Raw genomic sequence first — 27,835 nt, forward strand, 5'->3', positions numbered from 1 at the left:
CTATCAAGAACAAAGTTTTTCAGAGTAAAAAACTTACGAAATTGAAACCAAATTCGTAATGTATGTTTGACAACAGGATTGGATATTTGTTTATTGAATTTAACTAAATCAGCAGGAAGAGAAGAACCAAGAACGGAGAATAGAGAATATCCCTGTGCCTCATTGCATTCTAAATTTACCCACTGTGGGGAATTTTGATATTACCTCTGCAATCACAAATCTTAATATAGAAGTAAGTCCAAACTTCTGGATTGTTTGTCTATCCAAATTATAATTAATCTCGATTTGTCAGGCATAGTTACTGATTCTGACTGATATCCAGGTTTTGGAATTGGAATTGGGTGTAATATTACTGGCATACTTCATGAAATCTGTGTTTTGAGAAATTTATTTTTTTAGTGGCTGCAGAACATTGCAATACATAATATAGTAAAATTTAGTTTTTATTATTAAGTATGTATGAAAAATAGGTAATGCTGAAAGAGAGGGGGAAAATAGTGAGGTCGTGTTCATGGGTTGATCGTCCATTCAGAAATCTGTGGCAGAGGGAGGAAGCTGTTCCTGAAATATTGAGGGTGTGCCTTCAGGCTCCTGTACCACCTCCTTGATAGTAGCAGCAAGAAGAGGAAACGTCCTGGGTGATGGGGGTCTTGTTGATGGATGTCACCTTTTGAGGCATTGCCTTTTGAGGGTGTCTTGGATGCTAGAGGGACTAGTGGCCATGACAGAGCTGGCTGAGTTTACAACTTTCTGCAGCTTTTCCCAATCCTGTGCAGTGGTCCCTCGATACCAGACGGTGATGCAGCCAGTTAGAATGCTCTCCACGATGCATCTGTAGAAATCTGCAAGTGTTTTTGACATTGTAATTCTTCTCAAACTCCTAATTAACTATAGTCACTACCTTGCCTTTGTAATTTCACCTATATGTCAGGCATTGGATAGATCTGCAGAGATGTTGACACCCAGAAACTTGAAACTGCTCACTCTTTCCACTCTTTCCTCGATAGGACTGGTGTATGTTCCCTTGACTTCTCCTTCCTGGAGTCCACAGATCCTACTGGTACTGAGTGTAATGTTGTTGTTCCAACACACTTGACAGCTGATCTATCTCATTCTTGTATGCCCCCCTCATCACCATCTGAAATTCTGACAGCAAGAGTTGTTACTGGAGATAAAGGTTGTGAATTCACTAAGATCTGTCCCGGTCAGGCGTGTGTCTTGTATGACAGAAAGAGCTGGAAACACCCAGCAGATCAGGCAGAGTCGATGACTAGAGAAACAAAGTTAACATTTCTGTAACATGCAGGCTTTATAAAGATAATGAGTTGAAAATTGCCTAGTGGTGTAAAGAACAGCTGTGAAATTGCTACAGATAGGTAGCAACTTAAAGAAAGAAAATATGGAGCTGGGGATACACGAAGCAAGAGGAGAAGAAAAGAAAGAAACTTAACTTTTAAAAATGACGTATCTTCTACATTGAATAATTGTGTTATATACACATTACCATGGCAACCATTTGAAATACTTCAAAACAAATTCAAGGAATTATAGAAGCTCAAGGGATTTCGATCAGAGAACTTTAAATAATTGCTCTCTTTCTCACCACTAACTTTGAAGTTGTGAATTCAAATTCTACCTTAAGAATTTTTTTAAAACAATAACTCATTTCAGACAATCTGGTTACTGAAGTTGCGACTGAAAGTCTCCAGATTGCTGTTAACACCTCAGAGGTCCTGCTACTACTGCTCTTGGAACTTGGCTTTCCACAGCTATGCCAAGGTTCAGCTTTGGTGCCGCTGACTGTTAAGCTTTGGAACACTTTTCCTTGTCTTTCTGATCTTGTTGCTACCAATGCAAGAAGTTAACTGACCAAGCAAAATGCAAAAAAACGTAGAAAGACCACCTTCTAAAATACTGAATTGCCTGTAAATATTCATTGCCTTTCAGCCAGAGATTCTCTGCAGCAGTCCTATGTTGGTTACTTCTGGCTCTCAAACCCTGGCCCAAGATCATGTTGATTTCAGAAGTCTGGACCACAACAAGGAAAATGTAAGAAGTGTCCCTTACTTTTGAAGATATGAGATTGGAAATGCTGTGGCCAAATATGCCTACTTCTCAAGATCTTGCTGTGGTTTGGCTATTTTGTGTTTAGTTTGAGGACATACAGTGCATTCCGGTTAATTGCGACACATCGGGACCAGAACATTTTGGCCCAATTAAGCAAATGCCGCAATTAGCCAAAGGGTCATGGAAATCGTTAAAAAAAAAGTATATGTTAAAAAAAAGACAAACTGAGTAACAAATTATGTGTTTAACTGAAATGCATACCAAATTAGAACATTACCAATTGTACTCCAGTATAATAAAACTAGTGTATTAATTTCTAATGGTTACCAACAGAGGAATTCATCCAGTGTACATAATGAACAAAATCTGTGCAGATGATGGACTTCCTTCATACAATGCAATCAACAATGGATCCTGCAAATCTTCATTTTCATTGTAACATTCAAGATTATTGTTAAACCTTCAAATTTTTCATTGTTCTTAACTTGTTGAAGTAGTGAAATTATTTCATTTTCATTCCTAGCCATTTCTGGTATCTCCAAACCTGAATGCCTGAAACCACGGTGAGCAAAGCAGTTCAGAACCCTCTTAACTGCTTCTTTCTTGCCCAGCATCATTGCTTTTGAACACAAACACATGCAACTGATGCTATTTAAAATCTATTCGATCTAAGCATAATGCGTCTAATGGCCGCACAACTACATATGACTGACTCTCATTAGAACTTGTTCAGCAAGTCACCTGCCCCAATTAAGTGGCAGGGTGTTCCAAATAAACAAAGGGAATGCCAGCAATTTTCTCAATTAGTATTTGTTCTTGAAGAGTTGCCTCGTTTAACCAATGATCCAATTAACCAAATTGACTGTATTTGGAATAAAAGGCAAATTGCTTGAGATGCTCAGTAAGTTTGGTAACATTGTGGAGACAAAGGGACTGTCAACAGTCTTCTGCAGGGCAGTGATTTGACCTTCCCTTTGCCTCCATCGATTTTGCCTGAGTTCCTCCAGAAGTTTTTGATCTAGATCCTTGCGTCTGCAATCTCTTGTTTCTTTATCATTTAGTACAGCCTCTTTCTTTGTCTAGTATGTGATTAGTATGCATAATTACATTAGTGAGGTGTTCCCATTTCCTGTTGCTTCCATCCAAAATCCCCTGAGACTTTGTCCGTTTTCTTTGTTCCGATTTCATTTCCAGTGGAACCATCCTACAAATCCATGTCTGAGCCAAAACTTGTTTTCTCCAAAAGTTTGTTAACAAATTTTTAGTAGTTTTGTTTTAATGTTTTTGCTTGACGGTAGCTGCTAGTGGGAGGATTGGGGATGGTGATTGGGAATAAATGACTTGTGACATGTTGCTTTGTTTTTAAAAATGTAGAAACAACTTCTGCAACACCTTCTTAAACCTGTTTTAATCCTTTCCGATAATCCTTAACTTGAAGCCCACAATCACCTTGTGTATCTGTTTACCTTTGGCCTGTAAGCTCCTCCACAATATCACCCATATTGTGAAGCAAAGCTCTGGGAATGTTGGAAACCTGAGTTAAAAACAGAGAAGACTGGTGATACTCTTTGGGAAGTAGAGCCGATTTAAAATTTCACATCAATGGCCTTTCATTAGAATCCTGCTTTTGTCTCTGATCTAAAATTGCAATACCGCTGTTTCATTAATTTCTTTTCAAGTATTGATCTTTTTCTTTGTATCTGTTTTAAAAAAAAATGATTGTGGAGTTGGTGTTTGATCTTTGCTTTGCCTCAATATCCTATCAGACAAGATTCAAAATTCTTATTGTGCAAGAAGCAAATTCATAACAGGAATCTGGATGTACTCAACAGCATCCAGGGAGAAAGCTGGTTAACATTTCTAGTTAATGACTTTTCATAACCAGTAATCTGATGAAATGCCATCACTTCGACGTATTGAAGAGGATATGCTAAGTGTAGATGGAATGTCCACTGGAAGCTTGAGTGTACCTTTGCACAACAGTTCCAGTTAGTTCTTATTTCCTGTTAGGCTTGCTAAAGATTTATATAGTCGCCATTACATCCTGCTTATATTCTGTACCTCTGGCAATGTAATTCACGATCATTTGAATTTTACGACCAGTTCTACAGGAGATGTTGCTTTGAGCTCTGAGCTCCTTCACATCATTCTTTTCCTCCATTTAAGGAAGGGGTTCCCAAACTTTTTTATGACACACACCCCTTCCATTCATTAACTAAGGGGTCCGTGGACCCCAGGTTGGGAACCCCTGATTTAATGTGTAATTGTCCTTTCCTTATTTTATCCACCCAAATCCTTTGTATGACACACGCACCATCCCTGGAGTCAGTCAAGTGAATGCTCACTGCATTGTTGATTGGGTTAGTATTTAACAAAAGTATATGAAAACTAAGGAACAGTCTAATCTCAATTATCATATAGAAATTTTACCATCAGTGTTGCAAATTTTATCCTCATGGTTTCTTTTGCCAGGAAGGAGATGAGTTTAAGAAGCCGGTTTGCCTAGCTCCCAAGATAACATTGCCACCCTCCCAAGGACAAGAAGTCTGTGAAACCTCAACAACATCTTTGGTGAGTCTTACTTAAACAGACGTGTTCAAAGCGAGTGGAGTGGTGTATCTTTAGCTTGGTGTTTGACTTCCTCATTTCTCCTTTATCCATCCCCAGCACTGACAGAGCTATTCAATGAGTCAGTGTAGTGAGCACTGACTCCTCTGGGAACTCTTTCCATCGACCTCTAAGGATGCAGAGGCCAGTTGCAGCTGCTCCATTGAGAGGCTCCGATCATTAGAAATGTAACCTCGGAGCTTCCTGGTCGTCGTGGGCCAGAAGGTAACCAGGACCTTCCTGGTGAGCAAATGGTCTTCTGTTGAAACACAGCAGGTCAAGCGGATTCTGCGATAGTCTGATGCAGGGTTCCAACTCAATGTCAACAATTTCTCCCCCTCACCCACAGATACTGTTTTCCTACAGTAGGTTGTTCCTTGCTACAGATTCACCACCTACAGTGACTTGTGCCCTTTCTGTCAGTGTGGGTGAGGTGTACCCTACAGTTTATTCAATGAGCGAAGGATGATAGTTTAATTTTTTTTTGTTAAGACTGGCCTTATTTTTTAATTATGCATATTACTAGGCAAGCTGGGATTTAATATTCATTCTTGATTGCCTTCCTGAAGGTATTGTGCTTTCTTGCAGAGCTTTAACTCAGCAGCAGTAAAGGAGCAACCATGGATGTAACAGTCGGTTAGTCCTGAGGCGTGGGTCAGTGCCCCTTGGCCCAGCATGTCAGTGGTGACCATCAGCCATGCATCTGCTCTGATCTATATACCAGCATTAGTCTGTGGTCTTTGTCATGTCAATTCATGCACCCATCTATCACAGTGCCCTGAGAACCATAGAAAGGGGATCGATGTGACTCTGCTGAATGTTACTATACTAATCCCACCTGGCGCTCAGCTCTCACCCGTGGCTCCAAGTAGGTGTAACACGCGCAGCGGCCACACCCCGGTAAACTGTCTCGGCAGACGGGCCAAACCAGGTGAGGGCAGCCGATGAGTCTTCGACCCTCGGTGAGGTGGGTATCGGCCTGTCACAGCGTGTGAAGTCCGGCCTTGGCAGATTGAGCGGAGGAGACCGGTTTATGGTCCAACGGTCAAGAAGGCAGGCCAGCAGGCGTTGGTGGAGCGCTAAGAGCACGACAGGGCACGTAGACGTCCTGGTCATCCACTGCAAGAGGTGGTGATCTCTTTAAACTCACCCGGCAGAAGGCAAAGGCAAATCATGCTGTAACCTGCCATGAACATGATTTCCCAACACGTCAGAGTGGCGTGGAGGGAAATCGTCCGCCAACTGGAAATTCCAGATGCGATCTACCGACGACAACGAATCCCTTTCACCAGCACTTGGTCTTTAGCCTTGAATGCCTTGGTGAATCATGTATATGTCCATTAGATGCTTGTATATTGTGAGAGTACTTTCCTTCATTGCCCTTTTCATCTAGATTGCGCTGACTTCATGTAAAGCTGTCCCTGATCTTTTTTTCCCTGCACTGTTCTATTATTTTCTCATGTGACAGAGCTTGTGGGATTGGGTTACAAGGGTGAGGAAGCATTGTCGAGGTTCTGTGGTGTCTTCAGTGCTAGCTCACACTGCAGATGCTGCATGCCAACAGTGGAATGGGCAGATGTCTAAGATGGTTGATGGTATGCTTTATCAAGGTTGGTCTTTTTTGTTGCTGCCTGCAACCAGGCAGGTGATTCATCACATGTCTGACTTGTGTGTTGTAAGTGGTAGATGATGTCCTTGTCCATGTGCGTCCTTTTTTAATGTATATTTATGTAGTGGGTTTCGGGGTGGAAATGCCTCTCTACCAAAGGAGGTGCTACCTGCAAGTCACCCTTGAGCAAGATGTAGCACTTGCTTAGACCCCCCCCCCCCCCCTTCCCATCAGGGTCACGTGAAGCCATGGTTCTATGAGCAGCTGGTGATATCACAAGTCCTGGTTATGCCACCAGGAAGACAATCTCTGAAGAGTATTGATAACGGCTGAGGTCACCCGTCTTGTAAAGACACTGCCCAGAAGAAGACAATGGCAAGCTGCTTCTGTAGAAAAATTTGGAAAGAACGGTCATGGTTTTGTAAAGACCATGATCACCTGTCATATGACACAGCACATTACAAGTGAATGATGTTTATGCAGCTGCTGCATTTGAGCTTCTGATCAATAGTTGTTCTCTAGAAGTCGCTGGTGGCAGCTTTGATAAATGTAACACCATTATTTGCAAAGGGACAATGTAAGGTGCAGATAAAGAGAGAGTCAACTTGCCCCGTGTATGAACTTACCTGGGTTTTGGGGGAAAAACAACAAATCTAGTCAAGGGGCACATTCCCACTGCTAGCTGGCTAATGAAGAGAAGGCTAACGATGAAGGAGTTTAAACTACCTTGGACCTAGGATGCCACTTTGATCATCTCCTACATCAACATCCTGGGCTGAGATGATTTGCCTCTAAATATGGCCATCCTCTAGCTGTAGGCCCAACCATTGTGGCCCATTCCTCTGCCTCCACCACTAACCCTAAGCACAGGGTCTAAAATGTTAACACGAGTCCATGGAGTCACTTTCAATCAAGCATTACCCTGTTGTCAAGTTCTCCCTCTCCTGTGAAATTTTTTGGTGGGATCAGGAGCTGAGTGTTCCTGATGGACTAGACCTGATATTAGTAAACAGTCATAATGTGACAGTATTTATAAAATCCTTGAATTATTTCCTCCCTGATGTGTCTGTGTCATCTGAAATACAATAGATTTCGCTTAATTGCTTCGTATGAAGATCAGTACATGTTGGACCAAGCTGAAATTTCATAGGAACTTAAAAAGTCTAAAAACACAAGCTAATTTTAACTGAAAGGCAAATTGTGTATTTTAATGAATCGCAGAACAATTCAGGGAGCACAAAACGCAGAAACAAATGTCACTGTGATGATCGTACACTCTAGTATCAATTGTTTGGTGACAATAAAGTATTTGTAATTTGGAACACAAGCTGTAATAGTTCCTAATAGTTGTCAACAGAGGAATTAAACACTGCCATGTTCTTTCGATTGACTATAAGTGAACAAAATCTGTGCAGATAAAAGATTACCTTAATACAATTGCTTTTGATGACTGCATCTGCCAAATCCTCTTCTTTCTTTCTTTTTTTGTAAAAGAGAAGATGACTGTTAATGCCTTCAAATTCTTAGTAGTGATGCACCATCAATAACTCTCGGAGAGGGGAGGCGAGAGATAGGCTTTTATTAGCTGGAAGAGAGCACTATCAGCAGCAAGAGACCATCACACAACATCCTGGAGACTGAGGGAGGAGCAGTGCCTCCAATCGCCTTTATACCGGGGTCTGTGGGAGCGGTCAGCAGGAGGGCTTGTCCAGACAGATATATGTAGTTCACCACAAGTAGTTCCTAACATGTTGAAATAATTTCATTTTCACATCTGAGTGTTTCTCGCATCTCCAAGCCTGAATGTTTGAAGCCAACCGTGAGCAAAATAGTTTTTGCATTGTCTTGCTGCTTATTTCTCGCCAATATGCAGTGACAGAAATTGCTGCTTGAACATAAGCACATGCAACTGACTACTTAAAGGCTGTTTGCTCTAAGCAACTGCAGCATCTATTGGCCACACAAATGCACACGACTAGCGCTAGTTAGAAACTGTTCAGCAATGGTTTCCTATCCCAGTTAGGTGGCATTGTGTTCCAAATAAAGGAAGGGATTCCTGGCTATTTGCTCGATTAGTTTTTATTCTTTCAGATTTGTCCGAAAGAAGTGGCAGTTCCAATTAACCAGAATCCACTGAATTTGATTTTAAGAATGTATCTAGTTTTTTGAATTGCAGAATTAGAGTGGGTGGGTCAGTGTTTTTTTAACATTGAATTATTCCTGTCAGTCTCTCCACACAAGGAAAGCAATTTTGTTCTTTTTTTTAAAACCGTTATTATTTTTAACTTGTAGCTTGGCTTTGAGATGGAGGCAGTCAATCATGCAATGTCAAAAGACTCTGGGTGCCTGGACTATGCCATGAGTGAAGACAATCCTCCTGATGAGTTTTTGGAGTTGATTCAGAATGATCCAGAGGTAATGTGGAAGTTGTTTCTCCATGTAGAAAAATATCTGCTTTGATTTTGTTTCCCCTTGGCTGTTAACTATCTACTTTGCAGGCACATATGATTCAACATGTTAAGGTATACCATTAAATCTACCCCTTTTCAATTGTCCGTGTTATTTGAGTAAACTTGGAAAAACTTAAATCTCAATCTGATCCAGAGCAATCCACTGAAATGGATGCCATTTTGAATTCTATAAACATCAGGAAGTCTCATCTTTATTCACCAGCAACCAAATTGGCAATGAGATTTTATGGAGGTTTATAAGTATATAGGGAGGGGTGGGGGGTGTTATATATGATGAATATCTACAGTTTTTTCTGCAGGGAAGGGGATTCCTAAACTAGAGGACACACATGTAACTGAGGTGGGATGAGAAGTTTAAAAGGGACCCAGGGGTCGTGTTTTTTTTACATAGAGAATGTTCTTTATGTAGAATAAGCTGCCAAAGGAAATGGCTTAAAATACTTTGAGATAGGTGATGGGGTAGGAAAGGATTAGAGGAATATGAGGCAACCCAGGCAAATAAGTAGCTGAGTTGGGCAACTTGGTCAGCATGGCTGGGGTGGGCTGACCAGCCAGTTTCCATGCAGGAACTATAATTTCATGCATGTTTTATAACTCTCTTCGGGTTTATTGGGTGGGAACAGTAGTGATATAGGAGCAGTTGGGTTCTTGCAACTGGTCCCCTGGAATTGGGGAGAAGAACCTGGTGATGCACAGTGACTGCAGCTAAAATGTGAAGAACAGAGTAAGATTAACGATGTGGTTCAGTTTCGAAGCCCACACAGCTAAGTAATCTGTTAACACGAACCCAATAATAATGACACTTGGGTGAGGAACCATAGACTTGGGGCCAGCTGGAGAATTGCTGCTGTGGCGGAAAGTGAAATTGTGCTGCAGAAGCCGAAAAGTGAAATCCATTCATTTTAACTTACTCTCAATAATTTAATTGAAATCAGATTTGTTATCTGATATTTTGTGAGATTTATTGTTTTGTACCTGCAGTACATGCACAATGTTAAATATTTCCATAAGTTCCAATAAATAAATAGTGCCAAAGAACAATAGTGCAGTGGTGTTCCTGGGTTTATGGACAGTTTACAAAGCTGATGGCAGAGGAGAAGTGTGTATTGCATATTGAGAAGAAGGCACGTCCCAGGTAAATTAATTAAACTTAATTTTATTTGTAAATAATATGGTCGCAAGTTTGAGGTTAATAATTGTATTTCCATACACAATAGGACTTCACTTTCAACATTCAGCAGGCAATGGTAATGATATAAATATTAGTTCATTACAATTTACACTGAAAACATGTTTTACTGGTCATATTTTAATGCTGTAGTGGCCAGTTTTTGATCTCGATTCCCTTTGTTTACTCAGCTCAAGGTTCCATCTGGTATGATGGTTTTGTTGCATCTGTAATTGGACAATTCATATAGCGTTTTTGATTTTGTTTCCGCAGAGGAATTCGAACATGAACAAGGCCATGACCTCCAGCATGGCTGCTCTTTTCACTGGAGATCTCGTGAACCAGGGAATGGACACAAGCACAGTAAGAATGTATATGAAACTAAGGTTGGGATAGAGGAGAGCGTGCGCGCACACACACACACACACACACACACACACACACACACACACACACACACACACACACACACACACATACATTTAGGGCAGCAGTGAAGATTCTCCATCTCTGATGGTGTTCAGAGCTTCCTTCATCATTTGAGTTTCCTCTCAGTTTTCACTACTAATACCATCGCACTCAGATGTGGAAGGATTCTTCATTGTTGTTTCGGTAACAGATTTGTTTTACCGGTCAGGGTTGTTACCCTTGAGCTGAACCCCCAAACCTGGAGGTCTGGCGGACCACTCTTAGTCTGGACTCTACCCTTTGACCTGTTTGACTTGGGTGACCCCACCAATAGCCAAAGCATGAGGTCCTGACTCCAGCCAGAATAGTTCTCTGGGTCTCTAAACCATGACAAGATTGTGGTCCTCTTGGAGGGGATGAGGGGATGATGGAGTAATAGTCCCTTTGGTGTTTTCCATCAGAGGTGCTCTCCTGTGTGATTGCTTGAGTCCTATGCTTGATGCTTGTGATCTTCATGAAGGATTGATGTTTCCTAGAATTGGAATAAATTGGGACTCTTCACACTCGAAGGATGAAAATAAATGGATACCTTGGGATTAGTTTCTGATCATCAGTTATTTAGTACAATATTTACTTTAATGACCTAGAGAAGGGAATAAAATGTAAAGGCTCCTGGTTTGCTGTTGACATGAGAATTAATGGAAGTGCACCTTGTTATGTGGACATCGATATTCCGTTGCAGAATAACGATTAAGTGATTTGGCAAATGGAGTTTAATGTAGTGAAGAGTGAAGTTATGTACGAGGAATCAGAAGGTGGAGAGTGACTGTGAGCAGGGTTTAGAGGGTTTTCCGTGTTCTAGTGCATGAATTACAGAGAGCCTGTTGAATCATAAACACAAATTCTGCAGATGCTGGAAATCCAGAGCAACGCACAAAATGCTGGCGAAACTCAGGAGGTCCAACAACATCTGTGGAAATGAATGAACAGTCGACGTTTCACCCTGAGACCCTTCCTTCCCACTGCCTGAGCTACAGGGTTCAAGCATTTTGTGTGCGTAGTCTGGTGAATTGGCAAGTTTGGGTCTGTATTCCTTGGAGTTTAGAAGAATGAGTGACCTTTTTCAAATATATATCTTAAGGATGCTTGACAGGACGGATGTTGAGGTGTTTCTATTTGTGGGAGAGTCACAAACAAGGGGATATAGCTACTAAATAAGGGACTGGTCACTTAAACCTTGCAAGTGTAGAAATTTCTTTGAGTAATGAATCTCTGGAGCTCTCTGTCCCTGTGGGTATTGGAGCCCAGATCACTCGATATACTTAAGGTGGAGAAAGAGAAATGTTTTGAAAATTGAGGAATCGAGAGTATGGGGAGTTGGTATAGAAAAGGAGATAAGGCTGTTGTAGATCAGCCAGGATCATATTGAATGGCGAGGCAAGGTTTAGTGAACCTGGTGGACTACTCCTACCTCTATTTTCTTGTCCATTTCAAGAACAGTCAAGATATTATTTTGTGTTCAATGTAGAAGGGGTGATGTAGTACAGCAGAAGTAAAGGAGAACCGAGCAAGAAACAATGGCAAAGATCTTGGTCAATATCACCAACAAAGTATTGGAGAATTTGGAAAGATGAGTGAAATCAGTGGACCTAATAACTTGCATCAAAGGTACTTGAGGAAGCTGGAGAGGTGGTGTGCTTATTAGTGATGATCATTGGTACAGCCCGAGCAGTTTAAGGTAGCAAGTAGAACAAAACTACTTGAAGCAGGGAGGGAAAAATCTAATAAACTGTAGACCGAGTAACTTGACAAAAAGTTGAAACCTATCACTGATTACATGGAAGGGGGTGCTTTAAAATATAGTGATGTGATTAGGTGAATCAATGCAGTTTTATGAAGAAAATATTTGATAATTCCAACTTTTTAAGAATTCAATGAACAGGGTAGATGAAAGGGTACAAAGAATTTTGAAAAGGCATTTGATAAAGTTACCATATTGTTATGTAAAATGAGGGTTCATGGGACTGAGAATAACATATTGACATGGATAGAGATGGCAGTGTTAAGAGCATTAAGATGGATAAATCCCCAGACCCAGATTATTGAGAGTCATAAGAGAAAGAATTGCTGGGACCTTGATCAATATTTTTGAGTCCTCTCTAGCCACAGGCAAGCTCCTGGAGGACTAGCAAGTAGCTAATATTGTTTCACTATTCAAAAAGGGAATCAGATAATCCTGGAAACAAGACCGGGGAGTCTCACATCAGTAGTGGGGAAGTTACTGGAGCTAATTGTTATGGTTGGGAATTGCGACCATTAGGAAAATCGTAGTTTAATTAGGGAGAGACAGCATGGCTTTGTGCAGGGCAAGTCGTGTCTTACTAACCTGGTTGAGTTTTTTTTGATGAGCTGATGAGGGTGATTGATGAAGATAGAGCAGCAGATGTTGTCTACATGCATTTTAGTAAGGCATTTGACAAGGCCCCTCATGGGGAAACTCATCCAGAAGATTAAGATGCATGGGATCAATGGTGAATTGGCCATTAAGATTCAGAACTGGCTTGCCCATAGAAGATGGATGGTAGTGGCTGAAGGGGTGTAGCCGAGCTGGAGGTCTGTGATTAGTGGTGTTCCACAGGGACTTGTACTGGATTCGCTTGTTTGTAGTGTATATAAATGACCTGGATGAAGATGTGGATGGATGGGTTGGTAAGCTGGCAGATCGATGGTGTTGTGGTTAGCTTAGAAGACTGCCAAAGAGTACAGTGGGATATAGATCAGTTGCAAGACCCTTCACAGTGTTGATGATCACAGGGAACTTAGGGTCCAAGTTTGTAGCTCTCTGAAAGTGGCTACAGAGGTTGATAGGTGGTTAAGAAGGCATATGGCATGCTGGCATTTATTAGTCGAGGCATTGAGTTCAAATGTCAGTAAGTTATGTTGCAGCTTTATACCTTGAATTAGGCCACATCTGGAGAATTGCTCACAGTTCTGGTCACCCCTTTCTAGGAAGGATGCTGAGGCTTTGGGGGGGGGGGGGGTTCAGAAGAGGTTTACCAAGATGCTGCCTGGTTTAGAGAGCATGAGAGGTGGTTTTCTCCAGAGCAGTGGAGGCTGACGGGAGATTTGATAAAGGTTTATAAGTTTACGAGAGGAATAGGTAAGAGTAGATCTGCCTTCCTCAACCTTTTTGCCCTGGAGGAAGCCTTGAAATAATTTTCAGGGTCAAGGAACCTCTGCATAAAAATTATAATATTTCTACAGCTCACAGTATGTTAGTGTGATCCATAAGTTGTGAAATGACTCAGAAGATTGTAATTCTTCATCATTAACCTCATCAGAATTGTACGCAAGTCCAGGCCTAGAACCCTCCTCTTCCATCTCAGATCCCCTCTTCAAAAATTTCCACAGTGGACCATCAGACGTCTGTAAAACACAGGGGTTCTTAAAATATATTAAAAGGAACAGCATAATAAATAACAAAATGAGAGAACTGCAAAAAATACAAAAACCTCACAGTACAGTACACTTCCAACCTACACAATACACCTTTTGCAATGTTTACAACAGCGAAATGGCAGGCTAGCAGCTGAGTTGTAGTGTGTTTATTAAAAAAAAAACACCTTTAGAATGAAAATTTCCCTCCCAATTTTCTACTACACCAGCAGAGTGTTCACTCTCATAAATTGGTCAGTGGCACGTCATAGGAAGTTGGGGAGGTAACTCAGGAGGAAGAGGCTGACGTCACAACCCAAGTCGGGCGAGTCCATTCAATGCTTGGAAAATGCACTTCACGCTTCTTACCAGCCTACCGTCTTCCCTCTGTGCAATGCGACGCTCACCAGTTATTAGACTACCGTCCTCCCCTCCCTGCAATACAGCCCTCACCAATTATTGACCTACCGTCCTCCCCGCAATACAGCCCTCACCAATTATTGACCTACCGTCCTCCCCTCCCCGCAATACAGCCCTCATCAATTATTGACCTACCGTCCTCCCCTCCCCGCAATACAGCCCTCACCAATTATTGACCTACCGTCCTCCCCTCCCTGCAATACAGCCCTCACCAGTTATTGACCTACCGTCCTCCCCTCCCCGCAATACAGCCCTCACCAATTATTGACCTACCGTCCTCCCCTCCCCGCAATACAGCCCTCACTAATTATTGACCGACCGTCCTCCCCTCCTCGCAATACAGCCCTCACCAATTATTGACCTACAGTCCTCCCCTCCCCGCAATACAGCCCTCACCAATTATTGACCTACCATCCTCCCCTCCCCGCAATACAGCCCTCACTAATTATTGACCTACCGTCCTCCCCTCCCCGCAATAAAGCCCTCACTAATTATTGACCTACCGTCCTCCCCTCCCCGCAATACAGCCCTCACCAATTATTGACCTACCGTCCTCCCCTCCCCGCAATACAGCCCTCATCAATTATTGACCTACCGTCCTCCCCTCCCCGCAATACAGCCCTCACCAATTATTGACCTACCGTCCTCCCCTCCCCGCAATACAGCCCTCATCAATTATTGACCTACCGTCCTCCCCTCCCCGCAATACAGCCCTCACCAATTATTGACCTACCGTCCTCCCCTCCCCGCAATACAGCCCTCACCAATTATTGACCTACTGTCCTCCCCTCCCTGCAATACAGCCCTCACCAATTATTCACCTACCATCCTCCCCTCCCTGCAATACATTGTGCGCTGAAGGGCCTGTTCCTGTGCTGTACTCCATGATCTAATGGGGAAACTGGGCTCGAGGATCTGCCTTAATCTCATAGTAGAGAGGATCAGGGAGCAAATATGTTAAGGCTTCCATTTGTAGAGTCATACATTTATACAGGGGAGAAACGAACACTTCAGCCACCTCCATCCAAGCTGGCCATCAAGTGCTTGTCTATCTTAAATCTATGTTCTTGAGATTGCCGTTTTAAAGCTATTTACATCTTGCTTCTTGCTAGTGCTGTTCTTTACTATGCATTTTAATCGGTGCTGATCATGATTAAGACACAAGACAACTTGTTCACCCCTTGATTTCAAAAGGTTTGTTTTAAAATGTGTGGATATCAAACCATTATTAATGACATCCTGTAACTACCCTGAATGAGTCACAACCTGCAGGGAGCCCCTACCACTTCACTCAAGTAACTGAGAGGGTCTTTGTTTATAAATATTGGCCAGGTGCTTGCCTGGGAAAATGGCACCTCTGTTAAGTGCTTCAAAAATGGAGAGAGTGAGGGCTGGCATCCACTCTGGAGTTTTTAGGTGTTACTATGTTACTATACATAATATGCATTCCAATGTTAAGGAGAACCCCTTCATTAAAGATGCGATTTTGTCTGTTGGGTTTTACACAGTAACGTTCATTTAAAACTACTCCCACATCTCAGATCTTCTAAAATCATTAGTTCATTTAAATCCCTGGCTTCTATGTGGCCAGTCTTGGGGCATGTGGTGGGAACTACAGTGGATTAAGTGGACTTTTTAATAAAACCAGAAGAAATTCTTCTCAAGATTGGAGCAAGGCTTACTTTTTGAGCAAGTGGTACAAGATTTGGACAAGGTGCTGTGTGTCTTGTATTTGCTGGATGTTCTGCTGGTATTGTAAATAAAGCTCACTTTAATATGAGGACATTGTTTCGAGACTTTCAGTGGTGGCAGCTGTTCACACCAATCTGTACACCGTGACCTTTCCCTGAGGCATGTCAAGGTTAATTTAAAGTTAATATTTGTTACTTGATGACACTTAATTTGAAAGTAATTGTTTGTTTGTTTGTTTATTTATTTATTGTGATACAGTGTGGAGTAGTCTTTTCTGGCCCTTCAAGCCATGTTGCCTAGCAACCCTGATTTAATCCTCACCCAGTCACAGGGCAATTCACAATTACCAGTTAGTGTACCAACCAGCATGTCTTTGAACAGTGAGAGGAAGCCAGAGCACCCGCAGGAAATCCACGCGGTCGTGGGATAAACATATAAACTCCTTACAGGCACCAGCGGGAGCTGAACCCTGGTCACCTGTACTGTAAAGCGTTGTGTGTGTGGCACGTGGCCAACTGGTTAAGGCGTCGGTCTGGTGATCTGAAGGTCGCTAGTTCGAGGCAGCTGAGGCAGCGTGTAGTGTCCTTGAGCAAGGCACAACCACACATTGCTCTGCGATGACTCTGGTGCCAAACTGTATGGGTTCTAATGCCCTTCCCTTGGGCAACATTGGTGGCATGGAGAGGGGAGACTTGCAGCATGGGCAACTGCCCAGGCCTCAGTCAACATCGAAAGTCAATGGACAGCTGAAGAAAGCGTTGTGCTAACCACCACACTCCCATGCTCCACTGCAGAATTGTCAGATGCTCGTTTCTCCTCTGTATAAGTGCATGACTATACAGATGGAAACCTTGAGACATTTGCTGCTTGATCCTTTCTACTATTCAATAAGATTAAGGTAGGTCCTCAAGCTTGAAGGAGTGAAATTCAGAAACCTAGAGTTCACCATGTTGCCACCTGAAATTGGGATGATTGACTGAACTCTCCCTGCATAAGAAGGAAGGGACAGACCAATTAAATTCATTGCTCCTTTGAATTATTGATCATTTAGTTTTACTTTCAGATTCCTGTCAGGAGGAGCAAGCCAGGCCTGTTTCGGTCACCTTCTATGCCAGAGAGGCTGCACAAGCCATTCCTGAAAAGATTGGAGAGATCTCGGGAAATGGACACACCTGTGAAGAAGAAGCGGCAGAAGAGTTTTGAATACTCCTCGGAGAACCTGAAGAAGCAGGAGGACCAGTTCATGGTAAAGGGCCTCTTGACTGGAATCTCAGAAACGTAAATCTAAAAAGGAAATGCATAGTTGGGTCTATCATTTACAAGCTAGATCTTGGCTCAAGCAAACCAAAAATAATGCTGCTGTTTAATCCATCTGACTTCCTGTCTGCTTTTCTTTGAATCAAATGGTTAAGCACATAGGACAAACTTAGATGCAGAATGTGATCATACAGGGTTCTTTGACCCTGGTTTGCCTCTGACCCTTTATCTTGTCCACTCTTCTGCTCAGTGCCCATATCTCATTTGCTTCAACTCAACCTCTCCCTGTGGCAAACAGTCATGCTTTAATAAAACTACTTTAATCAAAATGAATTGCTTTGAAATTCATGATTGTCTTAAGGTCTACAGTGTGCTTGATAGAGCTAATATAGTCAGGTTAACTAAAGCAGGGGTTCCCAACCAATTTTATGCTATGGACCCCTACTATTAACAGAGGGGCCCACGGACCCCAGGTTGGGAGTCCCTGGTGTGAAGTAAATCTGATAGCTGCATGCATTTCCTTTTCTTCCCCCTTTCACTCTTTCAGCAAAACTAACAGCTGTACCAAGCATTATTGCCTGGAGAACTTTATCCACTTATTTTCTTACCTGGCCTCAATAAAGAGAGGATGTACTTTCCATAAAGGGAAGGTTGAGGCTCTAATATTGTCACAAGAAACAGATTAGACTATACCTTGACACAGAAGGATTCCACTTGTATTACTGTTCTACAATTCAGAACGGAGAAAAGTAGTCATTAGTTCTCTACAAACTGAAAGGGGAATGCAATAATTTCTTTGCTTCTCCAGCTGTCCTGAACGTCTGCATTTGCTGGAGACGGCACATAATTGAAATGGCAGGAATTGGTTTCATTTCCTCTCAGTATCCATTAATTCCCATGTTTTATGCTAATGGGATATTGGGATGAGTGGCCTTGGCTCTCAGGAAGATGAGTAAGGATGAAGGGATGATATAACTATTGTCAGTTCTTTAGACCTTTGGTAATTACACTGTGATGCAGCATCTAAGAAGCATAATATTTGGTAGGCGAGTACTTCAATGTAAAAATCTGTGCTGGGGTGGAAATCCTGGGCATCTCTTGGAGGTTAAATAGCAGCTTTCAATGGGGGATTTGAGAATTCTTCTTTCTTACGCACCACTCTGCTAGGGAGAAAGATGCATGATAAGTTTACAGATGTTAACTGTTTGATATATTCTCTACAGGGCCAAGATGCAATCAGCTGCAAGATCAATGCTTCGAATGCTTTGGAAGACGACAGGAACCCCATGGAGCTAATAGGGAACTTTTCCAATGTGAGGTTTTCACCTGTTATACATTCTTTGAAATTTCTGTTATGCCATGACTAATCCCACCTGGATGTGGTTCAGTGAGTACCAGATGTCGCTCCATAATAAACTGATAAAGGTCATACATCGCGATCATCATCTGTCCACTGAACTACAATGTCCTGTAACACAATAGGTGAACCTACACAGGCCAATGGTCCTGCTACATATCCTGGCCCCTTTCAGCAGATGTTGTAGAAAAGGACATCTAATTCAGCTCTTTAGAGTTCGCTTTGTCACCCAGCTGGTAGTGCAGATCTGCGTTTGATCCTGACTTGTGGTATCTGTGTGGAGTTTGCATGTTCTCCCTGTGAAAGGGTGTATTTCTCCCACATGCATGGCCTTCCTCCTTTGTCCCAAGACGTGGCGAGGTTAATTGGCCACTGTAATTATCCCCAGTGTGTATGCAGGTAATGGGGTGTTGATGAAGATATAGGAACAAGTGGGTTCTTAGATGGCCTGCAGGCACTTGCTGGGCAGAAGGGCCTGTTTCCCTATTCACCACGATGACCCTATGACTGATCAAAATCTCACCTTCCTTTGATTCGTGATTGCTGATCAACTACCACAAAATTAAACAATCAGCCTCATTCTCAGGATTTTTCAGTGACCTGGCGCCCTTACTTCCATGCGTGCAATAGAAATCCCTTCTGAGCCTCGTGAGAAACGCCCATAAAAATGCTGGATTAGCCTAACCGACCACAGAACTGCACAAGCTGCCGTAACGAGGTTGTTTTTGCATTGTTATGGGTTCTTTGATCCCACAAAATCCATTCGTCTTCATCTGTTTTCAGAATCAGGTTTAATATCAGGGTGGTGAAATTTGCTGTTTTGCCACAGAGTACATTGCAATGCATAATAAAAACTACATATTGCAATAAGGTGTGTGTGTGTGTGTGAGAAACCAAAGCCATCACCACTTACTGCCCAAATATAATTGCCCTTGAGTGAATGGTGGTGAATTTGTTTATCACTAAACAATTAGATTGCTTCTGAACCTTAAATTATGGGATATATGGCAGGTTTATTCAGTTTCTTCTCACGATTAATCTGCAGGAGGAGGAGTGTGGCTAATTGCTTCATTGCGTCCCAGAGCCTGACATTCACAAGGCCTGAGGCCAGATATCTTGCTGCAGTTTGAAACCTGGCACAGAGCTGATGCTGAGCCCTCCTAGTCTGTCCATTTACTGCAACAGCAGGCAGGCATTGTTTTTATCACTAGTCTGGAGGTGTCCGCTGATTTGTTTTTTTAGTGTGCGCATCACATGATGAGTGGATTGTTGCCGATTTAAGTTGGTCAGGATCAGTCAGAATAGTGAGTAAACATCTTTGATCACTTGACTTATTAAGCATTTGGAAAAGAATTTGAAATAATTCCAACCTCTGGGTATTAGCTTTCTCCAATGACACATTCTTAAATTTTTGTGATGCAGACTTCTACCTCCCTTTCAGAAGCCATTTTATAGATGCTGCTTGAGCTCGTTGCCAGGCAAATCCTTTCTCTCCATTGTGGTGCCACGGCGTTCATCATGATTTGTGCCATCCAGAAAGGGGAAGTAGGAGAGAGATTGCACAGGATGCATCTGATAATTTTTTTCCCCCTATTTTCAATCTTCACTTGAAGTTTATCAGACACTTCACTGTTCAAAACAACTGTATAAAAGGCAATATTATCATAACAGTACTCTTGTACGGAATAAAAAGAATATGGATAGCCCACCTGATGTGATATTGAAACTTCAACCATGTTTTCATTGTAGTGCCAGTTCTCATTCTAACAACCTATTTTTTTTGGCAGGTTTATGTGTTGCCCACTGTAATGGGTAAGCATGAAGATCTGAAATATATCACCCCTGAAACTGTGAGTTCCACCATTTTACCTGGTGACACTTGTGTTTATGAAGAAATTGGGTTAATTCATTGGAAGAGGGCCCTTGTGCTTACTTATGCCCCTAAGTGCTTCATGGTCAAAATATTAGTATCTGAATGGACCAGATGTTTGACAGTGCCCAGGTAATGCTTTTACACCCCGAGTGGTGTGTGAAGAGTCTTGCCTGAGAATTAAATGTGAAGATTAGAATTCAGCTTCATTTTTCTTGTGCAGCAATCCACATTGACCAAATGGCATGAGTGAGATTGGCAAGGGCATCTGTGGACAAATACAGGCTTTGCCTTTCCAGCTTGTTGCCACTAGTAACCTTTTTATGTTTGTCTTTGCAAGTCCTGTTTTGCAACTTTTGAGATCTTCCCATTGCGTTTTAAACTGTCATCTAATTATTTCCTCCGGCCTGTGGTGCCAGAGCCATCTGAGGGAGCTCTGATAAGATCCCAGCTAGACTGTCTAATGCCAATCCCAAAGGGCTGGTGACAGGGCAGAGTCTGACTGCAGACTTCTCAGCTTTAAGGCAAATCTAGATAATATCGCTGAGCGTCCTTACTGGGTGTTCCAGAAAGGAACGCTCGAATTCCATGATGCTGGAGAAATAATGTCACTTTAGTATAAGCTGCTACAACATTTTTCTTTCAGTGCTAGTCATCAATGTGAATCATTATCAAAGTGACCCTCTCAGCTTTTCGCTTGGTCAGTGTGTGTGGCCCTGAATCAGTTTTCGTTTTGATGAAGGGTGTCTAACAATGCTTGTCTTTTCACAAGTGCTACTAGATTTGCTGGTTGTTCATAGAATTTTCAGTTCTTTCTAGCATTGCCATGTTTTGACTTTCATTTTGGAAGAGTGCGTTCATGCTACCAATTCATCAGTGTCTCTGATTCTCTTTGCCATTCTGCTTTGGAACTCTCTTTTGCCCAGTCTCTTTGTATTTCAGTCTGTGATTCAACCGGACGTTGCCTATTAAGTTTTCCCACCTCACCCAGAATCTCTCTACCTTTCAATATGAGCTCGTCCTGTGGGCAAAGCGTAATTGTGCTGAGTTCAGAGTAATGTTACGCTTGCCATTATTGCTTGCTGTGTGTGCTCAGCTGGATGTTTGGGATCTCATTCAGTTGCAAGACGTGAAAATGACCATAATAAGTGTACTTAAAACCTCCTGACCTTGCACAGATGGCTATGATACTACATGGAGAATATGACCACCTTTTAGAAGAAGTCTACATCGTTGACTGCCGTTATCCTTACGAGTTTGCGGGAGGACATATCAAGGTAAATGAATTGCATATTAAATGAAATGACGTTTTCCTTGATTCCACCCCATCTACGACTTTGCCTTCCCGCAGAGTAGAAAAGGTATTTGTGGGTAATCTCCTGCCACCAATTGTAATTAAATTGGCTGTGTTCTTTCCCCTACTGCCCCTTTGTGCACCGTGAAGTGAATGATAAGTTATTGATAGTGAGGTTGTCCCTGCTCTTGAGCAGGCTACATCCACGTCATCGAGCAACCCCATCGTGAGCAGGGATTTGATTGTGCGAGGATCTGAACTGGTTGCAGAAGTGCCTTTATTAACTTGGGTGTGTTTCAACAGTTGCACAATTCTAGTTAGTGTTTGGACTACTTGTAAAGTTTCTAAGTCCCAGTCCAGGATGAATGTTTCCTGTTGCAAATAATGTGGCTAATTCTGAGCTGAGATTCTTTTTTGCTTTCCTAGGGTGCCCTGAACCTTCACAGAGCGGATGATGCTATTGATTACTTTCTAAAGAAGCCCATTATTCCTAAATCCAAGGAGAAGCGATTGATTCTCATCTTCCACTGTGAATTTTCATCAGAACGAGGACCAAAGATGTAAGTTCGGTGGATTATCTTCTTAATCGCCATCGAGAGTGAATTGAAAGCAGGAAAAACATTGTACTTTTTGGAATCAAGGAATGATGTGAAATTTCAACTGTTAATGCAGCTTGGGCAGTGGGTTTAAAAGTAGGCAAGTTCTCGTGGGAAAGAGTGGTGGCTGCATTCATTCTTTCCATAGGACTTGGGGAAATAGGTGATTATTTGTTGGAGCCAATTGTTACCCTCCCCCCTTTTTCTTGCTGAGAACTTTAAAGGATGTGAGCTATGAAATGAGTATCAGCTTTTTCAAACTTGTAAATAAAGAAATATCTGCAGAAATCTAAAATTAGTTGCTCTGGTGTTGTAGATTCAAAGGCTGTTCTACAGACGTGAAGGGGAATCGTGTAATAAGGTGTAAGGCAATTGTAATGGATTTAAGAGGACTTGTTTCAGAGCAAGGGTAGTTTTACAGTTGGTTTCATTGCCGAACAATGTCAGCGACCTGGGGTCAATCGTGACCACTGGTCTCTGTGCAATTTGCATGATGACTCCGTGGGTTTTCCCCTAGGTGCTCTGGCTATCCCAAAGAAGTGCGGGCAGGTTAATGGCCACTGGAAATTAGCTGTAGTGTAGGCAGATGACAAAAAGAACCGAGGGGGTATGGACGGGCGCAGGAACGCGAATAAGCAGCAGAGGTACAGTGAAATGAGGGAGACAGGGAATGAGATTGCTCTGCTGGGAGCTCAGTAATTGAATGATCTTTTCTGTATTATAGTACGAGAAAAGGAATTTGAGGGAAGTCCCCGATTACTCATGATGAAGTGAAAATACTAAATGTGCTACTGACTGACAGTAGTTTCACCCTAAGTGTGACTCTTAAGTACAGGGGAAACTAGCCAACACTTTGCTCTTGCCAGGACTGAGCCACGCTTGGTTTTGTTACCTCTGGTGTTCAATAATCTCAAACTCATTGCACACAAGCTTTTTAAAGTCCAAGGGCTGGAAGCAGAAGATCACCTGGGCCCTCACATTTGCTCCCCCATTCAATAACATACTTTTTGATCTCTCACCTCACGGAAGCTCTTATCCCTCTCAATCTGATTTGACCAAACACAGGTACAAGCCTGCTTGGGGAAGAGAATTCCAAAGTTTCACCATCCTTTGGAAGAAGAAATTTCCATTTATCACTAATGAATAACTGATTCCTTGTCTTGAGACCACGTTGCATTAGCTTTTGATATTCCAGCTGAGGGAAACATCATTCTTCTATCTACCCAATCAAGCCCTATACCATTGCCTCTTGTTTTTTCTAAATGAGAGACTGTCCAATCTGTTTGATCTACACTGTGAACCTGTATGTCTTATTGGATGATGTAAAATGCCAGGTAGTGTTTGCCGTTACGTAAAGTTTAAATTGTGATCGGCAGGAAGGGAGAAGCAAAGAATAAGCATATCACAGTGGGGAATTAATACAACTTAATTGGCAGGTTGTGAGATCGTACGCCGCAGACTTGTCAGGTCTCCTTTCTCCTTGAAGGTGTCGGTTAGTGCGGGAAGAGGATCGCAGTATAAACGACTACCCAAATCTGTACTATCCAGAGCTCTACATTCTGAAAGGAGGGTACAAGGCTTTCTTCTCTCAGTTCATGGTAAGTTGTGGCTCATTGTTTCCCGGGAAAATGGAGGGAGTAGTAGGAACTGTCTAGCGGGTTCCAACAGTTGTGAAGTCAACCAGCTCTGAAAGTAGAGGGTTGCGGAGCTGCCCTTTGCTGCCTGGCTCAGATTACAATGACTGGCTTAACACTTGAGTTCTTGTGCATTGAATATAATTCAAATACATCTGCAGTTTCAAGTTCAAAAGTCTTGTGGGCTGTTTCAAACAGGGTGCGGTCATTCTAGCATTCTGATTTTTTTCATCAACTGACATTCTACACCTCCATTCAGTTTGATTCCAATTATCCACAAAAAATTAAATGAAGTGAATCAATTAAAACCTGGATACAATTGATGACCATTCTTGCCATTATTGATGGGTGAAACATAGTGTGCCCCAGTGCAGTTTGAAGGTGCATGGGCAGTCAGGAATTTCCTTCTTTTTCCATCTTCCCAAGCACAACTGTGAGGAAAACATGCCTCCATTTCCATTGTTGCTCCTCTTCCATCCCATAGCTAGTATAAATCCCAGGGAACTTAGTGTGTTAGAAACGTAGAAAACCTACAGTACAATACAGCTGTGCTGAACATGCACTTACTTTAGAAATTACCTTGGGTTACCCATAGGTAATGTTGATTAGATATAAAAATCCGGAGGCAGATGTACAGTCCTTCCATATTAGAGTTAATTTGATGTCAACCACTGTTTTCTTAAAATCATTACTGGTGGTTCAGGTTAGGTGAGAGAGGAGCTTGTTTCAATGTTGTTTCATGTTAATCTTAAAATGAAAGTGAGATTACAGAGGGTGTTTCTATTGATACCTGAATACTCCAGTTTGTTTTAGAACAGTACAGTACAATAGCAAGTCTTTCAGCCTGTGATGATTTTAAATGCAAGAAGTAATTGTACTTCTATGCTGACAAAACCACTCTTTTAAATTGTTAAATGCTCTTACCAGGATCAATTATTGGGAAATGACATGTTTTGCCACTTGATCATGAGGTATTTTATGTGGAGCTGTTGGAGATTTTAATGTTCATCTAAAGATTTAATATCAGATTGGAGCTTCCTAAGCAATGGGCCAGGGATTTAATGTGAAATTCTGATGATATCTGTGTGATCCATCTCCCCTATGGGCTTTTCAGCTGCTTTCAGAGTTAGAAAACCACTGGTTGCTTGATTTTTTTTTCTTCTTCTGTTGCAGAATTACTGTGACCCTCCCATGTACTGCCCCATGGATCACGTGGACTTCCAGGAGGAGATGTTAAAGCTGCGAAAGAAGAGCAAGTCCTGGGCTGGAGAGCGACAGAGACGGGACCTCATCTCAAGACTGAGGAAGGTGTGAAGTGTTCCATCCAGCTCATTTTCAGCACCTGTTGGAACTGGCCTATGGAACCTTCTACCATGGGGTTTCGATCCAAATGCACCACTGCCCATAATACAGCAGAGGATGTTTCCCCAACACCCAGTTCTTAAAATACTGTTACATCAAAGCATGAAGATTGATTGCAACCTGATGCAAGAATGGATTTGAAACGTGAAAGTTTTAATCTTATAATTTTTAAAATCTTATTGCGGGAATTGCTTTATTTAATAACATCTTGCTCATCTGTTTTTATTTGAGAAATACTTTGCATCCTGAGAATCTACTTGCTCTCTCCACCCATCCCAAGACCATGTGATGATTTACTGTCGATCCTTGATACCGCAGTAGTATTTGGACGAGTGAATGGATTTACCTGGTGGCTGCAACATCCCATTGACTTAAAATGAAGTGGAATTATTAAAATCCTGGTCCCAGCGGCTGCAAGACATGTGCGTTTCTACTGAAGCAGAGTTGCTTTCAGAATCCAGAACAATAACAAACCCCACCTTTTCAAGGTATAATATTAATTAAAGTAAAAATAGTAACACATCAACATTCTCTAATTTTGTTTTCTTCTGCTCCCTCTGAATGTCTGACTTGCTTGATGTGTACAAGGAACCCCTGTCATTTAAAATGACTGTCCTTTTCCACTTTGAGTTTAAGCATGAGCTATGTTGAGGATTGAATTGCAAATTGCATCATCGGCTTCCCTGGAAATCCCTCCATTATTACCATAAAAAGTTCTGTGAAAGCTGGATACGGGCCAACCATTGGTCTATATCCAGCACACAGACAAGACTTCCCCTTCTAAACAACTTTTCCTTCCTGATAAATGGGCAAGATTCAGTTTAATTCCTCGTCCAAGCACTGCTCGGCCCAGGATCATCTCATCGGGGACAGAACAGGTTTGTAACTTTTAAAGCAAGAGGAGCCAGTTAACTTGGAAATCCCATTCTCCCCCCACCCCCTTAATATCATTCGCTGAATTAGTTTTTGATGTTGTTCCTGATTCCATTCGACCGGCAGTTTCTTTCTACTTCTGTTGAAAATGCCCAGGAAAGCACTTTGTTATAATACAAGCTTCTTCCAAATATATTAAATAGCATGATTTCTCCTTCCGAGAGGGTGCAGGGCTGTTATGAAGTTTGTTAAAGTGTTGAAGATGATGACAGTGGTACACACCTAAGACTGTTATTTTTGAGCAAAGTGTCAGGGAAGTAGTTGGGTGTGTAACCTCATGGTGGGTGCTTTCAGTTTGGCTTGGCAAGGTACTGAATGTTGGTATGCTGATGTTCCCCTGTCATGATTCTCATTCCCAAGGAGACTGAACTGGATGCCTTGAAATTAAGATACAGTAAATGGCAGGAACTCCTGTGGTAGCAGAAAGCTGTCAAGGAGACTGGTCCTATTTTTTTTTTACTTCCTAGAGGGGAAAAGTAGGATTTAGTGTGGATCTGGGGAAGTTGGCCTGCAGTCACAATCATGTGACTCTTGGTAGATGTTCAAGTCAGAGAAGCTAATAAAAGCAGCATCAGGAAATAATTGTAACCAGGCAATTTAATGTAGTGGATATGATGTTATCCACATTTCAATTGTTAGTGATGCATGCCTCCACAAACAGAGGTCTGCAGAGAGCTCACTTGTAGTTCCAAAATGATTTCGCCTACAGATGAGAAGGTGTTGGGTGTAGATTTGTTCTACAAAACACAATGGAACACCAAACCAGCTGAAGAAAAACTAGATTTGAAACTTATTACATTGTGAGTACATGAATGTTGTTTATAAACATGACTGGTTCAGCAATAAGATGCATGGTGCATTGCTCAGGGTGAGAGTTGAACCCAGAATCAGCAAGCACTGCGGGCCCTTACCAGAAAAAAATAACATTAAGCCTATTTACTCTGGGCTAGTTCCATAAACATACAAAATGTGTACATTCCTGGATTGAAGTATGTTGGTATTGTCTGTGAGGAGTAATCCAAACACCAGATTCTGCTTACCACAAAGCACAGGGGGAGCTCTGCAGGTCAGGCAGCATCCATGGAAAGAAATGAAACACTGACGTGTCAGGCTGCAACCCTTCATCCGTACCAGTAGATCTGAGCTTCTGAGTATGAATATTCCTGGTGTCTAATGCCCATAGTGATGGGCCAGCTTCCTTAACACTGAAACTTGTGTTGCGAAGGCACTCCCACAGTTAGTTATTCACTAGAAACTAACAATAGCTCATTCACCAGCACTCATTTTGATCCACTCAGTTAGCAAAAGAAGTTTTTCTTTTCCCCGCAGTGATCTTTAATAAGTTTGTCACAGTGAAATGGGATGTCACAAGGATGTATTCTCTAGCATGTAGAATACTGTGTTGGTAAGCAGAAGTGTGTGTGTGTGTGTGTGTGTGTGTGTGTGTGTGTGTGCGCGTGTGTGCGCGTGTGTGTGTGTGTGTGTGTGTGTGCGTGTGTGTGTGTGCGTGTGTGTGTGTGCGTGTGTGTGTGTGCGTGTGTGTGTGTGCGTGTGTGTGTGTGTGCGTGTGTGTGTGTGCGTGTGAGTGTGTGTGAGTGTGTGTGTGTGAGTGTGTGTGTGTGTGTGTGTGTGTGGCCTCTGCACGACACACACAG

General features: G+C 42.1%; 1 protein-coding gene across 2 annotated transcripts in view; it reads left to right on the forward strand.

The window, feature by feature from the left end:
* Window positions 1-27,542, forward strand: part of LOC132405128 (M-phase inducer phosphatase 1-B-like) — a 45,019-nt gene extending 17,477 nt beyond the window's left edge. For both annotated transcript variants that reach the window (XM_059989830.1, XM_059989829.1), the window contains exons 7-17: window positions 1,948-2,049; window positions 4,540-4,638; window positions 8,576-8,698; window positions 10,196-10,285; window positions 16,941-17,123; window positions 18,358-18,447; window positions 20,279-20,341; window positions 21,540-21,638; window positions 22,082-22,215; window positions 23,738-23,849; window positions 25,059-27,542. In XM_059989830.1, the coding sequence (XP_059845813.1) occupies window positions 1,948-2,049; window positions 4,540-4,638; window positions 8,576-8,698; window positions 10,196-10,285; window positions 16,941-17,123; window positions 18,358-18,447; window positions 20,279-20,341; window positions 21,540-21,638; window positions 22,082-22,215; window positions 23,738-23,849; window positions 25,059-25,199 (1,236 nt within the window). In that variant the 3' untranslated portion in view covers window positions 25,200-27,542. The remainder of the gene's footprint in view (window positions 1-1,947; window positions 2,050-4,539; window positions 4,639-8,575; window positions 8,699-10,195; window positions 10,286-16,940; window positions 17,124-18,357; window positions 18,448-20,278; window positions 20,342-21,539; window positions 21,639-22,081; window positions 22,216-23,737; window positions 23,850-25,058) is intronic.
* Window positions 27,543-27,835: the final 293 nt, after the last annotated feature.

The sequence above is a fragment of the Hypanus sabinus genome, chromosome 15 (assembly GCF_030144855.1).
Source record: "Hypanus sabinus isolate sHypSab1 chromosome 15, sHypSab1.hap1, whole genome shotgun sequence".
Lineage (NCBI taxonomy): Eukaryota > Metazoa > Chordata > Chondrichthyes > Myliobatiformes > Dasyatidae > Hypanus > Hypanus sabinus.